We start from the raw sequence: 20,461 nt of genomic DNA, 5'->3' as shown, positions 1-20,461 counted from the left end.
TGAAACATTTTTTTTTACTTTATTAAGGTTTATTGGACAAGAAAAAAATAAAAAAAACTTTCATATTGCCACAGAATCTTGGTTATGATTAAAAACATTATGTGAATTGTTTGTGTGTTTTTCATATTTGTGGCCATTTTGAAATATGCAAATTAGGCATATTTCCACCAATGAGATTTTTCTATACTTTTAATATGTTGATTTTCATGCCTCAGGTAAATGCATGGTTGCAAAACAAAATTCTGTTGCAATTTGTTTGAGGTCAAACCTTAGTTTGCCTGGACTATTAATTCTAATCTTAACTTGAAATGGGGAACCACAACTTTAATCGATTGGGTATTGAATATGATGTAGATCTAAGCAGAATAATCCAACTGAATTTCGACAAAAACTTGCAAAACTAAAATCACTTATTTCAATTTGGAACAAAATAATTCTAACACCAATTGGCAAAATAGCTGTAATAAAAACCTTACTTATATCCCACTTCAATCACTTATTTATACCGCTTCCAAAGAAGGAAACTGGGATATTTTTCTAAGATCTCTATTTGACAAACAAAAATTAGCAAATACTGGAATTAAACACTTAAAAAAATAATCTAAAGATTGCAAAAAAATATCTGGAGGGATGTCCAAGAGGCTTGGTGTACGATCTTAAGTTCAAGTAATATTTACAAAACAAATATTTTAGAAAACCCTATTTGGTTTAATAGTGAAATCAGAATAAATCATAAAGTTATTTCTAAGAAGTTATGGTATGAAAAGGGTGTTCTAATTATCTTTAACATTTTGAAAACAGACAAATCCATATATAGTCTAGAAGAATTTCGTGAAACGTATAGTATTCAGACCAATTTTCAACAATATCAGGGTATACAAAATGTCATTTATCATAGCATTAGAAACAATCAACAAAGTTTTGACTCTGAAAAAAAAAATAACTCTTCCTAACATACCAATAAACATCAAATTGATTTTAAGTTGTAAAAAAAAGTGTTCAAAATATATATAATGTTTTAATTAAAAATGAAGTTATACCTACTGCTCAAAATAAATGGAATCAAAATTTTGAAATTGATCGGGATGGACGGAAAATATTTGTAAACAACAATCTATGTACATTTTGTAGTCTTAGATTTGAAAAACAGGATGTTATCTTCGGCAAACAAGATAGTACAAATACTTATTTCCATATTAAAAATTTGATATTGTTGCTAGTTAAACAATACATTTACAACTGCAAATGTCTAGAGAAAAGAACTCAATTTAAACAGTCTGAAAAATCATATTAAATTTGAAAAAAAAAACATACTCACAGGATTATAATTTCCAACAGTAACTTAAAGCGGAAACCACAAGAACTTGCAGAATTAAAAAAAAAATGGTTAAATGTATAAACAGTAATATCTTAAAAATCATTGAAAGATCTGTGACCTATTTTTACTTCCCTCCCCCCACCTTTTTTATCTATTTTTGTCCTGTCTTTGGTGTAGTTTTTATCAAGAGTTGTCTCCCCTAGTTCACTTTCTCACTACATATGTAGGAAGGGAAATAACTCTTGATAGATCATTTATGTGAATAGTAGTATGTGTGTATTTGTTACTTTAATAAGTTACTTGTAAATATATGTATGTACATACGTAAAAATATTCAATTGGAAATAACTCTACAAATGTAACTTCTATTGTGCTTGTCTTTCATGTATCTTTTGTATATGTTGTGATGTGTATAGTTTTGGGAAAAAATGAATAGAAAATAAATTAGAAAAAAAAAACAATAACACAGAACCAAATGATTTGCCATAGACTACAATGTCAACGTTTTTCACTGTTCAGGATGAATTTGAAGTTTCTAAGTCAGGTCATTCATCACTAATTTTGAAGACGGTTTTAATTTGTTAATGTGTTAAAGAATTGCAGGCTGATATTTAAAACGCTACTTGTTTTGAACAAAGAGTTGTCTTTTCGGATATTATCATCTAGACATGTAGATGGTGGAGGTAAGATAGAAAGGTTGATCGCTTAAAGTTATATTGCTGCTAATTTCACGAGAGCGGATATATATTGTAGTTTTTTCGTGTACCTAAAATATTACTTTTTTCAATTGAGTGGAAATTGATTGAAATACAAATGAAATATTGAATAACAACTGAACTTCAAATAACAAAAGACACATTATATCATAGTAAGTAAATTTTAAATAGATACACGTATTGAGTTTATGTATAAATATTTTCATATAAAAATTCCGAAACTAACTACCTGTATTGGCGTGAACTAAGCTCGTAACGGATCAACGAAACTGAAACTAAGTGGGGACCATCCGTTTATGCTTTATCAACTATGTAGTTTACATTGTAATGAATGTGAACATTTGTAAATCCAGCAATTTCCCGAACTCCAAATAAAGGAATGGCCCTCTAAGTGGTATTTTTATACCCATCTTAAATCAACGAAGACTGTTTTCAATATTACAAAATCGTTAATATATGTGTTGGGATGTTAAAATGGAACATAAAATTATACTCGTTTAGCCTTATATGTTTCTGTAATAATTAATCAGAATTAAAATTGATGATTACCTAAAATAAATGATTTTAAACAATTGTTATTTTCATTACAGATCTTGCCTAATAAACTAATAAACATGGCTGATATTGGAGCTCAAATGCAAACCGAAATTCGCTGTCCAAACCATTCAACAGTAGACGTCCTATTCGTCTGTCTTGAAGACGGGTGCAAGGAAGCACTCGCATGCCCACGATGCATCATAGATTCAGGTGCACACTTCAAACACACATTAGCTTTATTAGATGACCATCTTGGCACTTTCAAAGAGAAAATTATTAATTTCAGCTCTCAGACAAGGACGAACATCCTTGTTCCTTTGCAATCAAGCGCAAAAAGGGTAGCTGATGATCTAAACCGATTGGACCCAGCTACTACGATGTTGATGAAAAAATATCGAGCTACGAGAAGAGAAAATCATCAGTCACACCAAAATGATGGTCGTCGAATTAAAACAACAATGCAATGATACCCAAGATTCGAATCGTCAGAGGTTTGAACAGTATCAGGAGCGGCTTATGGCGAGAATAACCGAAGTCGAAACTGATATAGCTGCGCTAGAGAGCTGTCTTGCAGAAAATAGGAAGGCGGATATTGCTAACGCTGCCACAACCAGGCTGACTAAAACATACGATAGTGTGGAGTACCCGGTTGATATCCAGGAAATCGTTTTCAACGAAAGTGACAAATCTGTCAATGAAATAGAAGCACTTTTGGGAACCCTTCAAATTGGACCTGATCAACAAGAAAGGTATGTGAGGAAAGGGTGTATTAATTATTTGTTCGAAAGTAAACTTGCTAATATATCATAGGTAACTTTCGAATACCATAAAATGGTAGCATTGTTGATTACACGGGTTTTTCCTGGTTTGGTGTTTATAATAACGCTATATTGTTATCATTACCTGGTCACCACTACGGTTGATTATCTGATCTGAATGATTTATAATGTGATATGTTGATGACGCTTTCATACAATACATACACTTATTTCAAAAAATCTACATACATATATATCTATATATATATTTATATGCTTGCATAACATATTAGTGACACCTCTACGATTTAAATATCAATTTATCTACGCTGATCACATAATAAACTTTACATAACGTAATCGTTTTTTGTAGTTTTCAAGTTTTGAATTCTGAATATAGTTCCCCCATTTTGAAGCATTAACACATTGAGATATTTATAGATTTGTTAAACAATGCGTGTCTCCGGATTCTTCTAAATATTTTATTTATCGATGATCATGCTATTTCAACTACAGGGGAGAAACAGAAGGCGAGAAGATTAAGCGGTTGGAAAGAGAAATCAAAGATCTAACCCAAACGTAAGAATAAGTGTGCGCATGTATTTAGATAAGTATCTTCATTAGGAGTGCTCATTAAATTAATGTCATCAATTTATCGCATTAATATGTCTGTCACGTAGGTCAATACATATACATTGGAATATTTAACATCCATAGACTTATAAACAATCCATATTTAAGTTGTTTCTCTAAAACAGATAAACCTAATAAATAGATAAGAAAATCTTAAAACAATATCACTTTCATTCAGATATCCATGCGTTAATTTGCCAGGCGTTATTACTGGAAACTATTTTATTTACCAAGCATTAATTAAATGCATATTCGAAACACAAAAGCAAAAAATAAAATTACTTAAGTTGAAAATATTACTGCATTGGATATACAAAAATCATCTTATATTTAATATATGATAGTTATTATTTTATACATCACTGACGTTGTCCTATTTTGTAAATTGTCACCATACAATTTTGAAATAATCAAGACCGTATAGTATAGTGAGTTCGATTTTGATGTTTAAGTACATATGTAACGTCCACAAATTGTATCTCAAAAGTAAGAGCATTTCCATTTTTTTTATATTTTCTTTTGATGAAAGCGATAGTATGCTATGTCTATTGTACATTCATCACAATTCACTATAACTGTTTATCTCCCCGCCTATTTCTTTACACTAACTGTACTTGTTCTTGTCTAAGATCATAACAGTAACCGGTCACGGCAAATAGGTTATCGATCAAGTACATTCAAACGTAAATTGTTTTACAGAATGTGTGATGTGGTATCTTTCGTACCTAGACAAAAAAAAATGTGTATCGAGTTTCGCAATCGATACGAAATCAATGAAATCAAATGTATTTGATAATTGTATAGTATACAACCCAATATCATAAAAAGTCCATAATTTCTTTCATTGTTTCTACCATATTGTTTTCCTAAAATTATCTATATCCGTACGCTAAACAACAGCATGTGATATTCCCATATTCAAAAAAGAAAGAAAAAACGCTCTTTAAATTTAGTAAACATTGCTATGGACAATTTTCATTCAATTGTATTTAGCAGTTTGATTCATAATAAGTTATAACGCACAACAGTGAAATTAATTTGGTCATGCCGTCTACATCGCCATTTCTACACACTGTAAAATCCTTACAAGGACCGATACTTTCAACACATCATGGCCTGGGGCTTGTTTCTGTTGGAATCTACGTGTGGTGGAATCCATATATTGTGATGTAACATTTACGGACCTAATTTCTAACTATAAAATGTATCGTTCATAGCCGTAGGTTTAATTTAATACAGACACTATCTGTGTTTTATATTACAGTAGCGAATCATCCCAAAATCGCATCCGTGAACTGGAAAAGGAAATGAAAGACCGGTGAGTGTTTCATTCGAAGCAGGAATCACACTTCACCGAAAATTGATATATGTATATCACTTAATATTACCATGTATGTCCAATCTAATGGATATGTTTCAATTAGATTAATGAAACTTTCGTTAAGTTCGTCCAATCTTATTGAAGTCATTGTATATGCCTATACAATGATCCTATCATATATTTTTTATCAATTTAAAAGCTGATGATTTTTATAATCATCAGTATATTTAACTACGTACGGGAAAATACTAGTGTAATGACAAATACTATAATTGTATTATTCAGGGAAACGGCAGACGCTGAGCAGATCAAAGGCTTGGAAATTGACAACTCTCAACTTAAACAAAGGTAAGACTTTTATCATGGGTTTAATACCTGTATTGATTTAGCAATTACACTTTATTTGCAATCTATCGTTGTGAGATAACTGATACTGATAGCAAATCGTATCCCTACCTTTCACAGGGGGAGCCGAATTAGAGTAACTGCAGTAACACTATCGAACATCGCGACTGCACAAAAAAACGAGGAAATCGTACTGTCCGTTCTGACATAACCGCCGTAGATATTGTCTTGTACCAGTATCAATAATTTGAAGCTCAGTCATATGTACAGCGATCCACGGAGTTGTTGGAATCAAGCATGTGAAAATACGCGTGGTTATGGTAACTCAAAATGTCAATTTTGCCGTGATTATGGTAACTGCAACATCGTGACTAGGGTAACTCACCGATGTATTTGTGAATAGCGACACTAGTATCTAAGTTGCCTGTAGGATTGTGTTTAATAAGTACATGAACATATACATTCCATAGCAAAAATTCATAATATTGATACTTGGAATGTTTAAGTAATACGAATTGCCTACTTTATTAATTTTGATTGGACCAATCATCCAGGACTTAATATATATGTATACTTAATATGTTATTGAGGAGGACTCATATTAAAATTATATATAATATATATTGACTGGGACTCATATCCAAATCTGAATCAAATGTTCTCAGGTTCAATATTCAAATGGTGTTTTTTATAATTATAAGCCCAGAAAAGCAGTAATATATTTTTTCAGAAATTTCTGATTGAGTATGCAATGTACATGTATTGCAGAAAAATAAAACACCAACACAGGAAGTGATAACGTAGGAAGCAAGCTACTTTAACTGAGATGAGAACGAAATGTAGAATAAGACATATATTGCTATGGGTACTGGATATGATCATTTGAAATTTCTGTAAATGATCACCAATATAACACTAATACCTGTTTTTACAAGAATATCACCCCATCCAGAAAAAAACATATTCCGAGTGCCTTTAAGCAACAATAATGCAATTCCATTGATACGTTCGATTTCGCTTGTACAAGTATTTTCAATATCTTGATTTAAACCTTTCATAATCGAATACAATGCAACTCGATTTTTATTTAGAAATGGCTTCACAGGGGCTTGACTAAAACAGCAACTTCACCGCGATCTCCTGAAATCAATGCTTATGACTACACATTTGTCCGCTATTAGCGTAACAAGTGTTGCTTAATTATGCAGTGATATTATTCCCATTATATTCCTGGCACTCACGTCGTAAAAAGGCATTGTATCTTCCTGTGATTGTGAATTGGCGATTTACTTTCACCACATTTGTTGCAAGTTTGTTTTGGTTCTAACAGCCTGATTTTTGTCATGTTGAAATATTTTGCAAAGTCTTATTTTCGGACAATTATATGTATGTACTTGTAAATAAGTTACCCTAATCATCACTTTTGAGGTACCTTAATCATACGTAAATTGTGCTAATAATGTTTCAAGACACGATCTACTACGTTTATGTGAGAACACTACTCGTTTATTCTCGTATTTTTTCTATCGTTGCCATGTTTGATACTGGTAACTGCAGTTACCCTAATTCGTCTTCCCTCTGTGACCTTTGATATCGCTCTGTTAATTGAAAATTTGGAAAATTTTCAAACAATATAGGCGGAAGGGGTATAACAAGTTACTGATCGGTCACGGATGGACAGAATCGTCATAGAAAAGAAGCAAATCGTATCCCTACCTTTCACAGGGGGAACCGGATTAGAGTAACTGCAGTAACACTATCGAACATCACGACTGCACAAAAAAAAAAAAAAATACGAGGAAATCGTACTGTCCGTTCTGACATAACCGCCGTAGATATTGTCTTGTACCAGTATCAATAATTTGAAACTCAGTCATATGCACAGCGATCTACGGAGTTGTTGAAATCAAGCATGTGAAAATACGCGTGGTTATGGTAACTCAAAATGTCAATTTTGCCGTGATTATGGTAACTGCAACATCGTGACTAGGGTAACTCACCGATGTATTTGTGAATAGCGACACTAGTATCTAAGTTGCCTGTAGGATTGTGTTTAATAAGTACATGAACATATACATTCCATAGCAAAAATTCATAATATTGATACTTGGAATGTTTAAGTAATACGAATTGCCTACTTTATTGATTTTGATTGGACCAATCATCCAGGACTTAATATATATGTATACTTAATATGTTATTGAGGAGGACTCATATTCAAATTATATATAATATATATTGACTGAGACTCATATCCAAATCTAAATCAAATGTTCTCAGGTTCAATACTCAAATGGTGTTTTTTTATAATTATAAGCCCAGAAAAGCAGTAATGTATTTTTTTCAGAAATTTCTGATTGAGTACACAATGTACATGTATTGCAGAAAAATAAAACACCAACACAGGAAGTGATAACGTAGGAAGCAAGCTACTTTAACTGAGATGAGAACGAAATGTAGAATAAGACATATATTGCTATGGGTACTGGATATGATCATTTGAAATTTCTGTAAATGATCACCAATATAACACTAATACCTGTTTTTACAAGAATATCACCCCATCCAGAAAAAAACATATTCCGAGTGCCTTTAAGCAACAATAATGCAATTTCGCTGATACGTTCGATTTCGCTTGTACAAGTATTTTCAATATCTTGATTTACACCTTTCATAATCGAATACAATGCAACTCGATTTTTATTTAGAAATGGCTTCACAGGGGCTTGACTAAAACAGCAACTTCACCGCGATCTCTTGAAATAAAGCCTTATGGCTAGAAATTTGTCCGCTATTAGCGTAACAGGCGTTGCTTAATTATGCAGTGATATTATTCCCATTATATTCCTGGCACTCACGTCGTAAAAAGGCATTGTATCTTCCTGTGATTGTGAATTGGCGATTTACTTTCACCACATTTGTTGCAAATTTGTTTTGGTTCTTACAGCCTGATTTTTGTCATGTTGAAATATTTTGCAAAGTCTTATTTTCGGACAATTATATGTATGTACTTGTAAATAAGTTACCCTAATCATCACTTTTGAGGTACCTTAATCATACGTAATTATATATGCTTGATTCCAATGTGGGGCTCTATGGATATGACTTACACTTCAAATTGTGCTAATAATGTTCCAAGACACGATCTACTACGTTTATGTGAGAACAATACTCGTTTATTCTCGTATTTTTCTATCGTTGCAATGTTTGATACTGGTAACTGCAGTTACCCTAATTCGTCTTCCCTCTGTGACCTTTGATATCGCTCTGTTAATTGAAAATTTGGAAAATTTTCAAAAAGTATAGGCGGAAGGAGTATAACAAGTTACTGATCGGTCACGGATGGACAGAATCGTCATAGAAAAGATAGGCTTTTACCTGGTGCATTCTTCTTACAACCTATGCTTACTTCTGTTTGAAGAAATAAGTTCATTTCACGGTAAAATTCCATTATAAAATGTTTAAGGGACAGTTTATAAAACTATCTATTTGTCATTTATAACAGTTGTATTTATTTATTTTTTATTTATTACCAATAAAGATGATTTCTGAAGATTTCGCATACTAAAATGTTTATCAGTTTTGAGAAAAATATATAATAGGCAAGATGTAAATATTTATTGACACAAATTTAAAACTATCAGATGATAACCAATGCTAACATTTTTTTAATTATTTTTTTTTCAAACAATATACCAATTTTACATTTATCACATAGTCATGACATATGAATATATATAAAGTTCTCTTCCATGCATATCTTTCACTTTGCCATTCTTTCATTCAGCAGTATAATTACATGGATTGTTTCTTTATAACAGAGGGAGGAGGGAGAGATAAAATTAAATAAAATAAAAAAGAATTAGGAAGGAAAGAAAACATTATGGGGTGAACTAGAATGAGGAGAATTGCAAACATATTCTTAAACGAAAAATAGTAAATAAACCAATGAAAACAAGAGTAAAAGAAAGAAAGAAAGAATTGAAAGAAAGAAAGAAAGAAAGAAGAGAAAGAAAGAAATAAAGAGAGAAAGGAAGAAAGAAAGAAAAATGAAGAAGGGAAAAAATGGAGGCAAGAAGTTAGATAGACATTTTATTTCTTATAGTGACATTGAATTAAAAAATACTGCTCAATAGCCTAATTAAATGCAAGCATGATACATGTATGTAAGACAACAAATAAATAAATATTATATTTTAATAAAGGATATGCGCAACCATCCGGGATTTGTAAGTTCTATCAGCTTTAACCATTTTTTCCAATCTTTGTTAAATTTTATTTTTTTCCCCATAAACTATATACCTGTGATAAAAAAGAACAATTGCATTATCTATTCTTTGGTATATGCCATTATGAGGTAGTTTTCCAAAAAGCATAGTTTCTTTATTAATTGCAAATGGTATAATCAGAATATCCAAAAGGCTTTCAAAATTAGCTAAAAAGTTCTGAACTTCAGAATATTCCCAAAACAGATATGAGTGATTGTCTCCCTTTCTAGAGCACATAGCAAACAATGGATGAGGATTATTAGAGAGACCAATTTTACAAAGATAAGTGTAAGTTGTTAGTATGTAGTGAGAAATTCGGAACTGAAGCCATTTAAGTTTTGTATTATTGGTAGACATGAAAGGTATATTGTATATATCTTTCCATGTTTCTGGATCATATTCAAAAGAGGTTCCCCATTTAGCTTGACAAGCTATTACAGTATTTTTTTTGACAAGCATTCTATACAAATCTTGGACTCCAGAAATGTTTTTTTTCAATATAATTTCAAGGCTAAAAGGAATAATTGGATAAAATAGTTTTTCATTTGGTAGATTTAAATTCTTCATACACTTTTTTTATTGCTGGATATCAGTCCATGATACTGAAGATAATTACTAATTGCACGAAAGAGTATTATAAACGTAATCATATGTACGGAATGAACATGGAGAAAGACTTTTTTAACAAATTTTGTATAATTGCAATTCCCTTTCTAAACCATGATAAGTAGTTATCATTTAATTACGATATTCACTTCCACAGTTTGCCAAATAAAGAAAGCTGGCTGTAGTTTTAGAATCATATGCCATTTACCATTTGATGTAAATATTCTTCTTATCCAGCCTATTTTTGATGAATCTATAAACGATGTAATATAGATCATTTCCAAACCTCCATCTATATAATTCTGGATAACTTTATCTCGCTTAACTTTATATATTCCAAAGAAATTTAAAAAGAACTGTATTAAGATGTTTTATAAAATTTTCCTCTTGATTATGAAGTGAAATAAAAAGATGATTTAACTGAGAAATTAAGAGAGATCTTATGAGACAGACTCTACCAATATGAGATATTTTCCTTTTTTTCTATGTTGGATGTTTTTTGAGTTTACTTTTTTTCATTTGCTTTCAATACCAAAAGTTAAATTTTGGTATTTTATGAAGATCAACACGAATGTCAATACCAAGTAGTGTAAATTTAATAAATCCACATTGCAAGTTCAAGATCGGGATAAGTGTTCACTACTATACCTTTACTGCCTATCCAAATAAAATGGGATTGTCCTGTATTGATCTTAAGTAATAATTTTTTTTGCAGAAATATCTAATTCTGTAACAGCTGCCTTCAAATAGTTTTCAGATCAATCAAGTATTAGAGGAGTATCATCAGCATATTGAAACTTTAAAATACTACAATTATCCATATTTATACCATTATACCATTTAAACAATGTTTCTGTTATTTCTACGAATAGCTAGGACTTCCGTACACATGATTAATGTATAAGGGGCGACTGGATCGCCTTGACGATAACCACGCATAATATTAAAAAAATGACGACAAATTACCTCCTTGATGTATTGCATCATTATATTCCGGCGGCTCAAGTAGTTCCGTGGGCTTTTCGTGAAGAAGTTTGACACCATATATCAAAATGTTCATTAGGCCACCCTTTGTAAAAAAAGATGGTGTCATTTTTTGTTTTGACCATGTTGATGGGTCAAGGTCGAGGGCCAAAAGTCAAATAGTTTATTAGCTGGAAAATGGCAAAAAAACTGGCGTGCGTGAGATTATATTTTGACTTTTAGAGCGCCTAACTTGTTTTTACTTCTTCAATATATGCTACATGCTTAATTTATTAACTAAAGATTTTTTTGTTAGTTCATAATGGGATTTTTTTTTTGAAAAAAGATCAGATGGAGTTAGTTTCTTTCATACCCAAAAGAAATTCAAAACTAGTGACATGAATGCCTCCATATATTACGGCAAAATATTTAAACTTCAGTGTCAAATTTACAAAAATATATAACATTTGGATTATAGCCCATAAAAACTAATTGATTTAGAAAATTATCGAAATTAAGCCCTCTAGCTTCTGATTTCATATCCTAGCAACCGACAACCAATCTTTGTTTCGACCACAAAAAACAGACTTTTTCAAAAGTAAATTTCTTGAAAACGCAAACATAGTTGCTATTGAACATCATATCAATGCTATGGCATATATCGGTGCTAAGACATTTTAAAATCAAAATTCGTAGTCAGGAATGCATGTCAAATTATCAATCAAATTATGCTGTTTTCATAACTATTTTTAAAAAGGGATTATACCATGTCTTTCTCCTATATCTCATGTATATTATGCCAAAATACTAAAAATTAAGTGTCAAATTAACAAATACACATTGCATATGGATGATAGCCCCATAACAGGTGATTTATTTTGAAAATTAGCAAAACAAAACCCCCTAGCAACTGATTTTATACCCTAGCAACAGAAAGCAAATTTTCATTTCGATCACAAAAAACAGACGTTTTCAAAAGTAAATTTCTTTGAAACGCAACCATAGTTGGTATTGAACATCATATCAATGTTATGGCATATATCTGTGCTAAAAATTTAAAATAAAAATCCGTGGTAAGGGATGCATTTTTTTGTCAAATTACTAATGAAATTATGTTGTTTTCATAACTTAAAAAAAAGGATTTTAGCATGATCTACTCCTATATTTCATGTATATTACGCCAAAATATAAAAAATAGTGTCGAATTGACAAATATATTTTGCATATGGATGATTATCAAAAGAAAACCCCTTAGCAACTGATTTTATACCCTAGCAACCGAAAATCAATCTTCATTCCGACCATAAAAACAGACTTTTTCAAAACTAGATTTTCATGGAAACGCAACCATAGTTGGTATTGAACATCATATAAATGTTATCACTAAAAAGTTTCAAAATCAAAACCCGTAGTCAGGAATGCATTTGTTTTGGTCATATTACCAATCAAATTATGTTGTTTTCATAACTTTTTTTCAAAAGAAATTGTTGCATGGTTTTCTCCTATATTTCATGTATATTACGCCAAAATATTAAAAATTAGGTGCCAAATTTACAAATATACATTTCATATGGATGATAGCCCCATAACAGGTGTTTGTTTTAGAAAATTATCGAAATGAAACCCCTAGCGAGTGATTTTATATCCTAGCAACCGAAAACTAACCTTTTTCAAAAGTAAATTTATTGAAAACGGAACCGTTATTTGGTATTGAACATCATATCAGTATTATGACATACATCTACATGTATGCTTAGACCTCATGAAATAAAAATCAGTATCCAGGCATCCATTTTTAGGTCACCTGACCATAAGTCATGGTGACCTATAGCGATAGTCATCTGTCTGTTGTCGTCCGTTAACATTTCCTTGTGGATGCGATAATTCCACATCGTACTTGTTTACTGTCTTAACTTTGTCATTGCGGCGCATAAACTGAAACTTATACTTGTATTCAAATCAATCGCACCAATGACAAAGACTTAGATACCGGAAACAGAAGTACAATTCTATAAAAAAAACTTATGAGGTTAAATCCAAATAAGTAATATTATATATATATAGGGAAATCCCCATTCAAGTCAAGTGATAATTAAAAAAACAACTACTCACATTTATATAAAGAGGGCAAAATTATATTTAAAAATGTATATGAATATATCGGAGGCATCCGTTGCGATAGAAATATGTTTCTAATTACAAAACAGAAACTAAGAATGATAAAAACGAAACAAAATATATATAAACAGATAAAAGGAGGCTACTCGTACAGAGAAATCAGTTATGCTAAGTTAAAACCATGTTCCCGGCGGCCACGGCAGCCTCGTTTCAGGCCACCGTGGACAAAACGTGGTGACCGCAAGACAACGTGAGACAACGCACAAGAACGTATAGACAAACGTGAGCGACCGTAATTACCGTGTGTGCCGTGCCAGATTTTTAAACTGTCAAAACAAATTGCCACGGCATTCACGGTACAGATGGTGAACGCCACAGGACGTAATCGAACGGGGTTGACGTAACAAAACGTAACAGCGGCGTACGAGGCCTTAACGAAACTTCTAGACGGTCCGTGGTGGACCGGGAAGCAAGCACGTTCCCTGGAATATCACGGTTAATTCATTTTTTGTGACGTTCTGTTGCGTTTTGTCCACGTTTCATCACGGTTGGTGCAGATTGGCTGCACGTTGTGTGCGGATTGTTCAGGTTTGTCACGATTTTTACGGCAAGTCAAGGTGGATGATAGCCGTTTCGATGCATTCTGTCAAGGCACATCACGGCTTGTAGCGGTTGAAAGGCCGACGTGATACGGCGTGTTACGTCCTATTACGGTCTTACGTTACAAACAATACATGATAGAGTACCCTCAAACAATGGTAGCTTAAGTCTAGGTCAGATTGAAGAATAGAACATTGTTTCATATATCTCGATGCCTGGGGTAAATATTTCAATTATTTCACTGAAGAAATCTTGAGCAGTTGGAAGGCATTGACAATTGTATTAGGGAGTTCTGGAATAGTTACTGTTAAGCAGTGCATATCCGCTGTCTCTTGTGTTCCTTAGCTGCTATACAATACATGAAATATAAAATATCTATATATTTGTACCAAATATAGAATATATTTTCTTTTCTTTTAGCACATTTTGTAATTAAAATGTGTAATAAATGAAATTTTAGGCATTACATATCGTTTCATTTGCTCTTAAAAAAATCCGGCATCAGACTTTCATCCCTAGTAAGCCTTGGCGGACCGTGAAAAACGTATCGGAGCTTGATCAAAGCGTGTAAAACGTAGCAGACCTCATCAGATCGTAACAGGCCAAAAGAGAACGCAGTGGTATCCTGGATAGACCGTGCTAAAACCGTAGTGTTAAAACTTCACAAGACCTTGCTCAACTTGAATGCAAAGACAAACATAGCCAAAATTCTACGGCGCACCACGTTTCGGGCAAACAGGGCTACCGTGGTCGCCGGGAACATAGTATAAACCTAGCATTATGTACTTCGAATTACCCAAAACGAGGAAACTACACTTTTGCAAAACAATTACAAATTTTGCTTAACCATTCGTTATTATTGAAAGTAAATTTTATTTCATAGAAACTATATTTTATACACGTACATATAAATATATATACACGATCAAGATCAACTCGCACTCACCTTACTCACTGACATTTCAATATTCCATTTTAATCCAAACAAGGATAATTATGCACAACACAAAACTCATAATCACAATAAAATGTTTATCGAGAATCGGTAAACCGGAGACTTAGTCTCTGGCGGTAGTGCTGTACACTACCTATATTCCATTACCGACCTTTAACAATGAAACCCCAGCTATTTTAGATAATGATAATACTTGTACAGGTAGGTGTATATCTCTATATATTCTTTCTGAAATTTGCGTAATTCAGCAGGAAATCTTCTTCCAAAGGAGTATCAAACGAGATTCTACGTTTTTTGTCGTTTTCCAGAATTACAAATAATGTTCCATCTACGCTGTAAGAGTAACAAAGTTCAAGTCGTACGCTGCTTTCAGTTTTTGTTGGTTAAGTCTTGTTAGATCCTCAAACACAGTCATGCCGGTACTCTTCAGCTGTCGTCTCGTGTGGATAATCTCATGCTTTTTCCGTCTATGCACAAACTTCACAATAATGTTCCTCGGACGCTCTTTATTAAATTTACCTAGCCTGTGGGCGATGTCAATGTCCTTACAAATGTTAACAAGTCTGTAAACATTAATTAAACAATATTTATTATATACAAATATCTGATTAAATTAATAATGATCATTTTTCATTTTATATCAAAAAGATTAATCACATTTTTTTAAAATAAATATATTTATTGAATTTCTGTTAGTTTCAGGTCGTCTGCACCATTGTTTGTCTAGTTCACCTCGAAAAAACCACGGTAACTGGTCGCGACCCAGTCTATGTATTATAATATTACATGGTTTTGACATACACGAATATCAGTATATTTGCTTTTTTGGTAATGGCATGTTAAAAGTTATCACCTTTAACGACTAGCAATAATCACATTAGATTTATATGTTTATTTTGAAAGAAAAAATGAAATAAATAGGGACGTAGGCAGATTTTGCAAGTCTATTTTTATTAGCTTACAGCTTACATTATAATTAGGATTATCTCAGTCGTGCATCCCATCTGTAATCTAGCATTGTATGAGGTAATACGAAGTGATGCATGGCGGGATAATTGTATAATGTTGTGTATATATATGTATTGTCTCTTCTTCAAATTATGAGAAAATAAAAATATCGGAAACACATATGCATATACCTGGGAATGCTGTATATGTGTCATGATGTATTTCTGTAAATTGAATTTCTTCCGATCAAAAACACAAATATTCTGCATGCATAGAATCTGTTATTATTGAAGTACAGAAAAAATATAAAGTTAATCATGATTCAGTAAAATTTGTATAGGCTACATTTGTTTATTTTATATAACAATTTTATTTCATCGAACGGTACATGTACTCCCTATACACCCCTTCCTATTAAGTCGTTTTATATTGAAATATAAGTCCGACGGGATCATTACTGTATGATACAGACGGGAATATTTAAGGAATAACTTTATATTGATTTAAATAATTATCATTTTTAACATATACGTTTATCTATCTGTATTTCAACCCATACGTGTATAACACAGATATATGAAGAAAAAACTATTTCGAAAATGTAAATTTACGGTCTTAATTTCTAACTATAAAGTGAATCGTTTAATTGAATACACGCAATAATATTGTTTTGTTACAGTGGCGAATCATTTCAAAATCGTATCCGTGAGCTGGAAAAGGAATTGAAACAGTTTGAAGACCGGTGAGTGTTTCATTTGGATGAGGAATCGCACTTCATTAAGAACAAAAAATATGATAATAACAAGATCAATTGATATGAAAAATGCCATCGGGTAACTTCATGTGTTTGCAATTTAAAGGCCAGTGTATGTTTTCATTATATTAAATGAGCCGTTCCGGTCTTATTGAAATTATAGTATTCTGATATAGAATGACTATATAATATGCTGTTTGTTTTTATAATCACCAGTTATGTGTAAGTATTGTTTGTGATGTAAACAAGCACTATTGTCTTCTTCAGGGAAAAGGCAGACGCTCAGAAGATAAAACTATTGGAAACAGAAACTAGTCAGCTTAAACAAAAGTAAGACATTTTTTAATATGTTTACTACCAGTACTAGTAATTATTACAATTTATTGACACGATATTTAGTGTAGAGACATTATATCCATGTTTCCAGTACATATCTACTATTATCAATCAAACATGCAATTTCCTACAATTATTATCATATCAATTAAATTTTATATACAATATTCATGTACTCGCAAATTCTTCGTTAATGTATTTAAACTTGTTACACTTTATCTCTTGTTGACACACCAAATGTACATTTTATATACTATTAATTGCTATTTTACATTTTTTCACTCTTTCAACAAGACTCAATTATCAACTTTTTTTACATACATTTTATTAGCAAACTTATTTTTGTAAGTAAAATATAATTTTATAATTCAGAACATGATGATATATAAGTAACTATATACAAATTCATATTCAGATAAATGAAAGCTATAGGATAACGATAACTTCCTTAACCACAGAGACATTTTGTTACATCTATAAACTTTTCATGACATGGTCCCAGTACTAAATTATTTTACATTGTCACAAATTAATCCTGGCTGCTAATCAACCATATGTCAAAGCATTACCTGTATAAGGTTTTAAAGACCTCCAATGTGAAATTTGCATCAAATTGAGTAATAGCATATGATTAAAACATGTAAAGGTGTTACTTTAATTTATTTATTCTTATTTGTCTTATTCTTTCTTTTATTTCTAAACGTAAAAAAATTATATAATTACATACCTCATTTCCTTCATGAAACGATATTTTGCACGAACACATATATGGATTTACATGTACCGTCAGGCAAGGATGTTTCACTGTTATTCCAGATCCTGCCAAAAAGTAGAATGAATTGAATTGAATACGTTATGGAGATAAGCCGAAAACTGTACAATATGTTGGAGAAAGAACTGTATTGAGGACCGTCAGGGCCGAGATCTGTTCTCGCTCACACATATTGTAAAGTTTTCGGCTTATCTCTAACTTAAAACATAGCAAGTCTTTGTGCATACAACCATGACAAATCCAATATAGACAATGGCAACATAGAATTGCATTTGCCTGTGTTATATGTGATGAATAGCATTCATGCTTTTGGGTTTGTCAACTATCTGTAAATTCACTTTAACCATGTCCACCGTCAGTGATGGAGGGATCTTAACTTTCTTATATTTGATTTAAGCGATATAATAAGGTGACTTTAGTGACGTTTATTGATAAAAGGACATTTCTGTCCAATGTCTGATGTGGTCAGGAAATGACAAATGAAACTAGACTTGCAATTTAGGCGTTTGTTTAAAAGCGTCTTGCTAAAATGATCGCATATAATAGTGATTTTTCAGGCTAGTTCAAAACAGTCGGTGCCCCAGAACTAACATTGAATTCAGAGGATTTAAAATTTCGACCTCTCTAGGGACAATCTTGGATATATTGATACCATGTAAAATTTCATTCAACAAGCCAATGGGATTTAGGTGAAATTATGAAATATTGTTGAAACAAAATCAAAATAAGTGTAAGACTACAGTATGGATAATTTGGAAATTTCAAATCAAAAGTGGTGTACAAAAACAAGGTTTTCAGAAACCGGAACATTAGAGTTAATGCTGTAGATAAGTGTTAAATGGTGAATTCATAACAAGGAGGAAAATTCGATATGGGATATATATCTAGTTTTCAGCTTATTTACTTCTCTTTTTTTCTGCAGTCGTTCAACTTTTAAGATTATCTTTTAATTTCGCTTTTTGACTCAACGTAACGTATGCAGATCTACCAGTCAGATGACACGTATTACTGGATATAGTGCACACGGGTGACTGAACACATGCCTGATTACGATTTGAAATAAAAGTGGTACCAATGCAAAATAAATGATTTATATAAACATATAATTCCTTGTTGAAATGCAAATGTAACTTCAACAGTAAACGTGACTTCAAAGGATGTCTTTTATCATATATACAGATAGGAATATGACATACAAAATGTACATGTGTGTATAAGTGTTAAGTATACATCTCTAAACATAATTATCTAACGATTTTTCCCCCGTGAAACAGGGATAACCATACCGCCGAGTCTTGTCAAGTTAGATATTGTGAGGCGAGTTAGATTTCAAACTATAACGGGGAAATGTTGCAACGAAACCAGCAGTAACAATGGTTTACTTATAGCAAGTACAGATACATCGTCAGTATGTATGTACTTATCATACACTGCTTCTGTAGTAGGGTAATTACTGAAACTTTATGTCCACAGGAAACTATAAATTATACTAAAAGTGTCCAATTAATAATTATTTCATAGCTTAACAAAGTATAGATATACGTTGATAAAAGTAAGAGAAATGCACCTACAAAATGTATGCACACATGGAGGATATCGTATATGCATATTTCCATGCATGTACGGGTAAAACATGGAACAGGAAGCAAACAAGTGTTCGTACAGAAATTGATTTACAGAAGTGATTTGGATTAATGTTTCAGAAATTGATAACTAGAATATCAAACATGTATATTTTATATGGACATACAAAACATCTGCAGGCAAACTATACCTAAAACGAACTATAACAAGTATTGAATGTACATGTAACTAAATCAGATATCATTTTGAGATACGTATAATATACATTGTTAGCATGTTAGCATTATCCAAAACAGATGAGTGTTGTATCATACCGGTACGTTAGTTGTAATAACATGTACGTTACTCAGATTTGAAAATGACGTCACGTTGATGAAAAACAACAGTGGACAATGTCAGAAGTAATGGAAAAAAATTAAAAAAAACAACATGAAAACAATAAATCTTTTACAGTATATATTGCAGTACTTATTTCATTCAACACACAGTATTCTATTTTTGAGCAAACATATATTTTTAAATTGGAACTGTTTTAACTGATAAAAATTCAAACAACTGCAGCTATTAATTGGTCAATTATGAACTGTCCGTATTTACGCGACTGATAAAAATCATCACGGACCCTTCAGACACTCGTTCTTCGAAATTAACAACTATGATGCATTTCTGTAACGGGAAATAAACAAATAGTAACATTAAGTATTTGCTTTTAACTATAACTGAAGCGTATTGATGTATCGATTAGTGGCTTAGTTTTTCGTGTATCGTTTCCGGAAATCAAGTTTCCCGGAATGCATCGCAATGCCATCGCATGACGTCAAACAATATTACACTCACCATGGCTATTTTAAGACTTTTGGATAAACCAGATACCAGACAAAAACGAAGACAAACACCACAACTTTCATATCAATCTACATCTGGCATGA

At 31.9% G+C, this 20,461-nt stretch overlaps 1 protein-coding gene across 1 annotated transcript in view; it reads left to right on the top strand.

The window, feature by feature from the left end:
- Positions 1–2,627: 2,627 nt before the first annotated feature.
- LOC138329827 (tropomyosin-like) overlaps positions 2,628–20,461 on the top strand; it is a 134,866-nt gene continuing 117,032 nt past the window's right edge. The window contains exons 1-5 of the mRNA XM_069277119.1: positions 2,628–3,320; positions 3,846–3,908; positions 5,227–5,280; positions 16,766–16,828; positions 17,108–17,170. Of these exons, the coding sequence (XP_069133220.1) occupies positions 3,004–3,320; positions 3,846–3,908; positions 5,227–5,280; positions 16,766–16,828; positions 17,108–17,170 (560 nt within the window). The 5' untranslated portion in view covers positions 2,628–3,003. The remainder of the gene's footprint in view (positions 3,321–3,845; positions 3,909–5,226; positions 5,281–16,765; positions 16,829–17,107; positions 17,171–20,461) is intronic.

This window comes from Argopecten irradians, chromosome 8 (assembly GCF_041381155.1).
Source record: "Argopecten irradians isolate NY chromosome 8, Ai_NY, whole genome shotgun sequence".
In the NCBI taxonomy this organism is placed as follows: Eukaryota; Metazoa; Mollusca; class Bivalvia; order Pectinida; family Pectinidae; genus Argopecten; species Argopecten irradians.
This window is presented reverse-complemented; position numbering and strand designations above follow the sequence as displayed.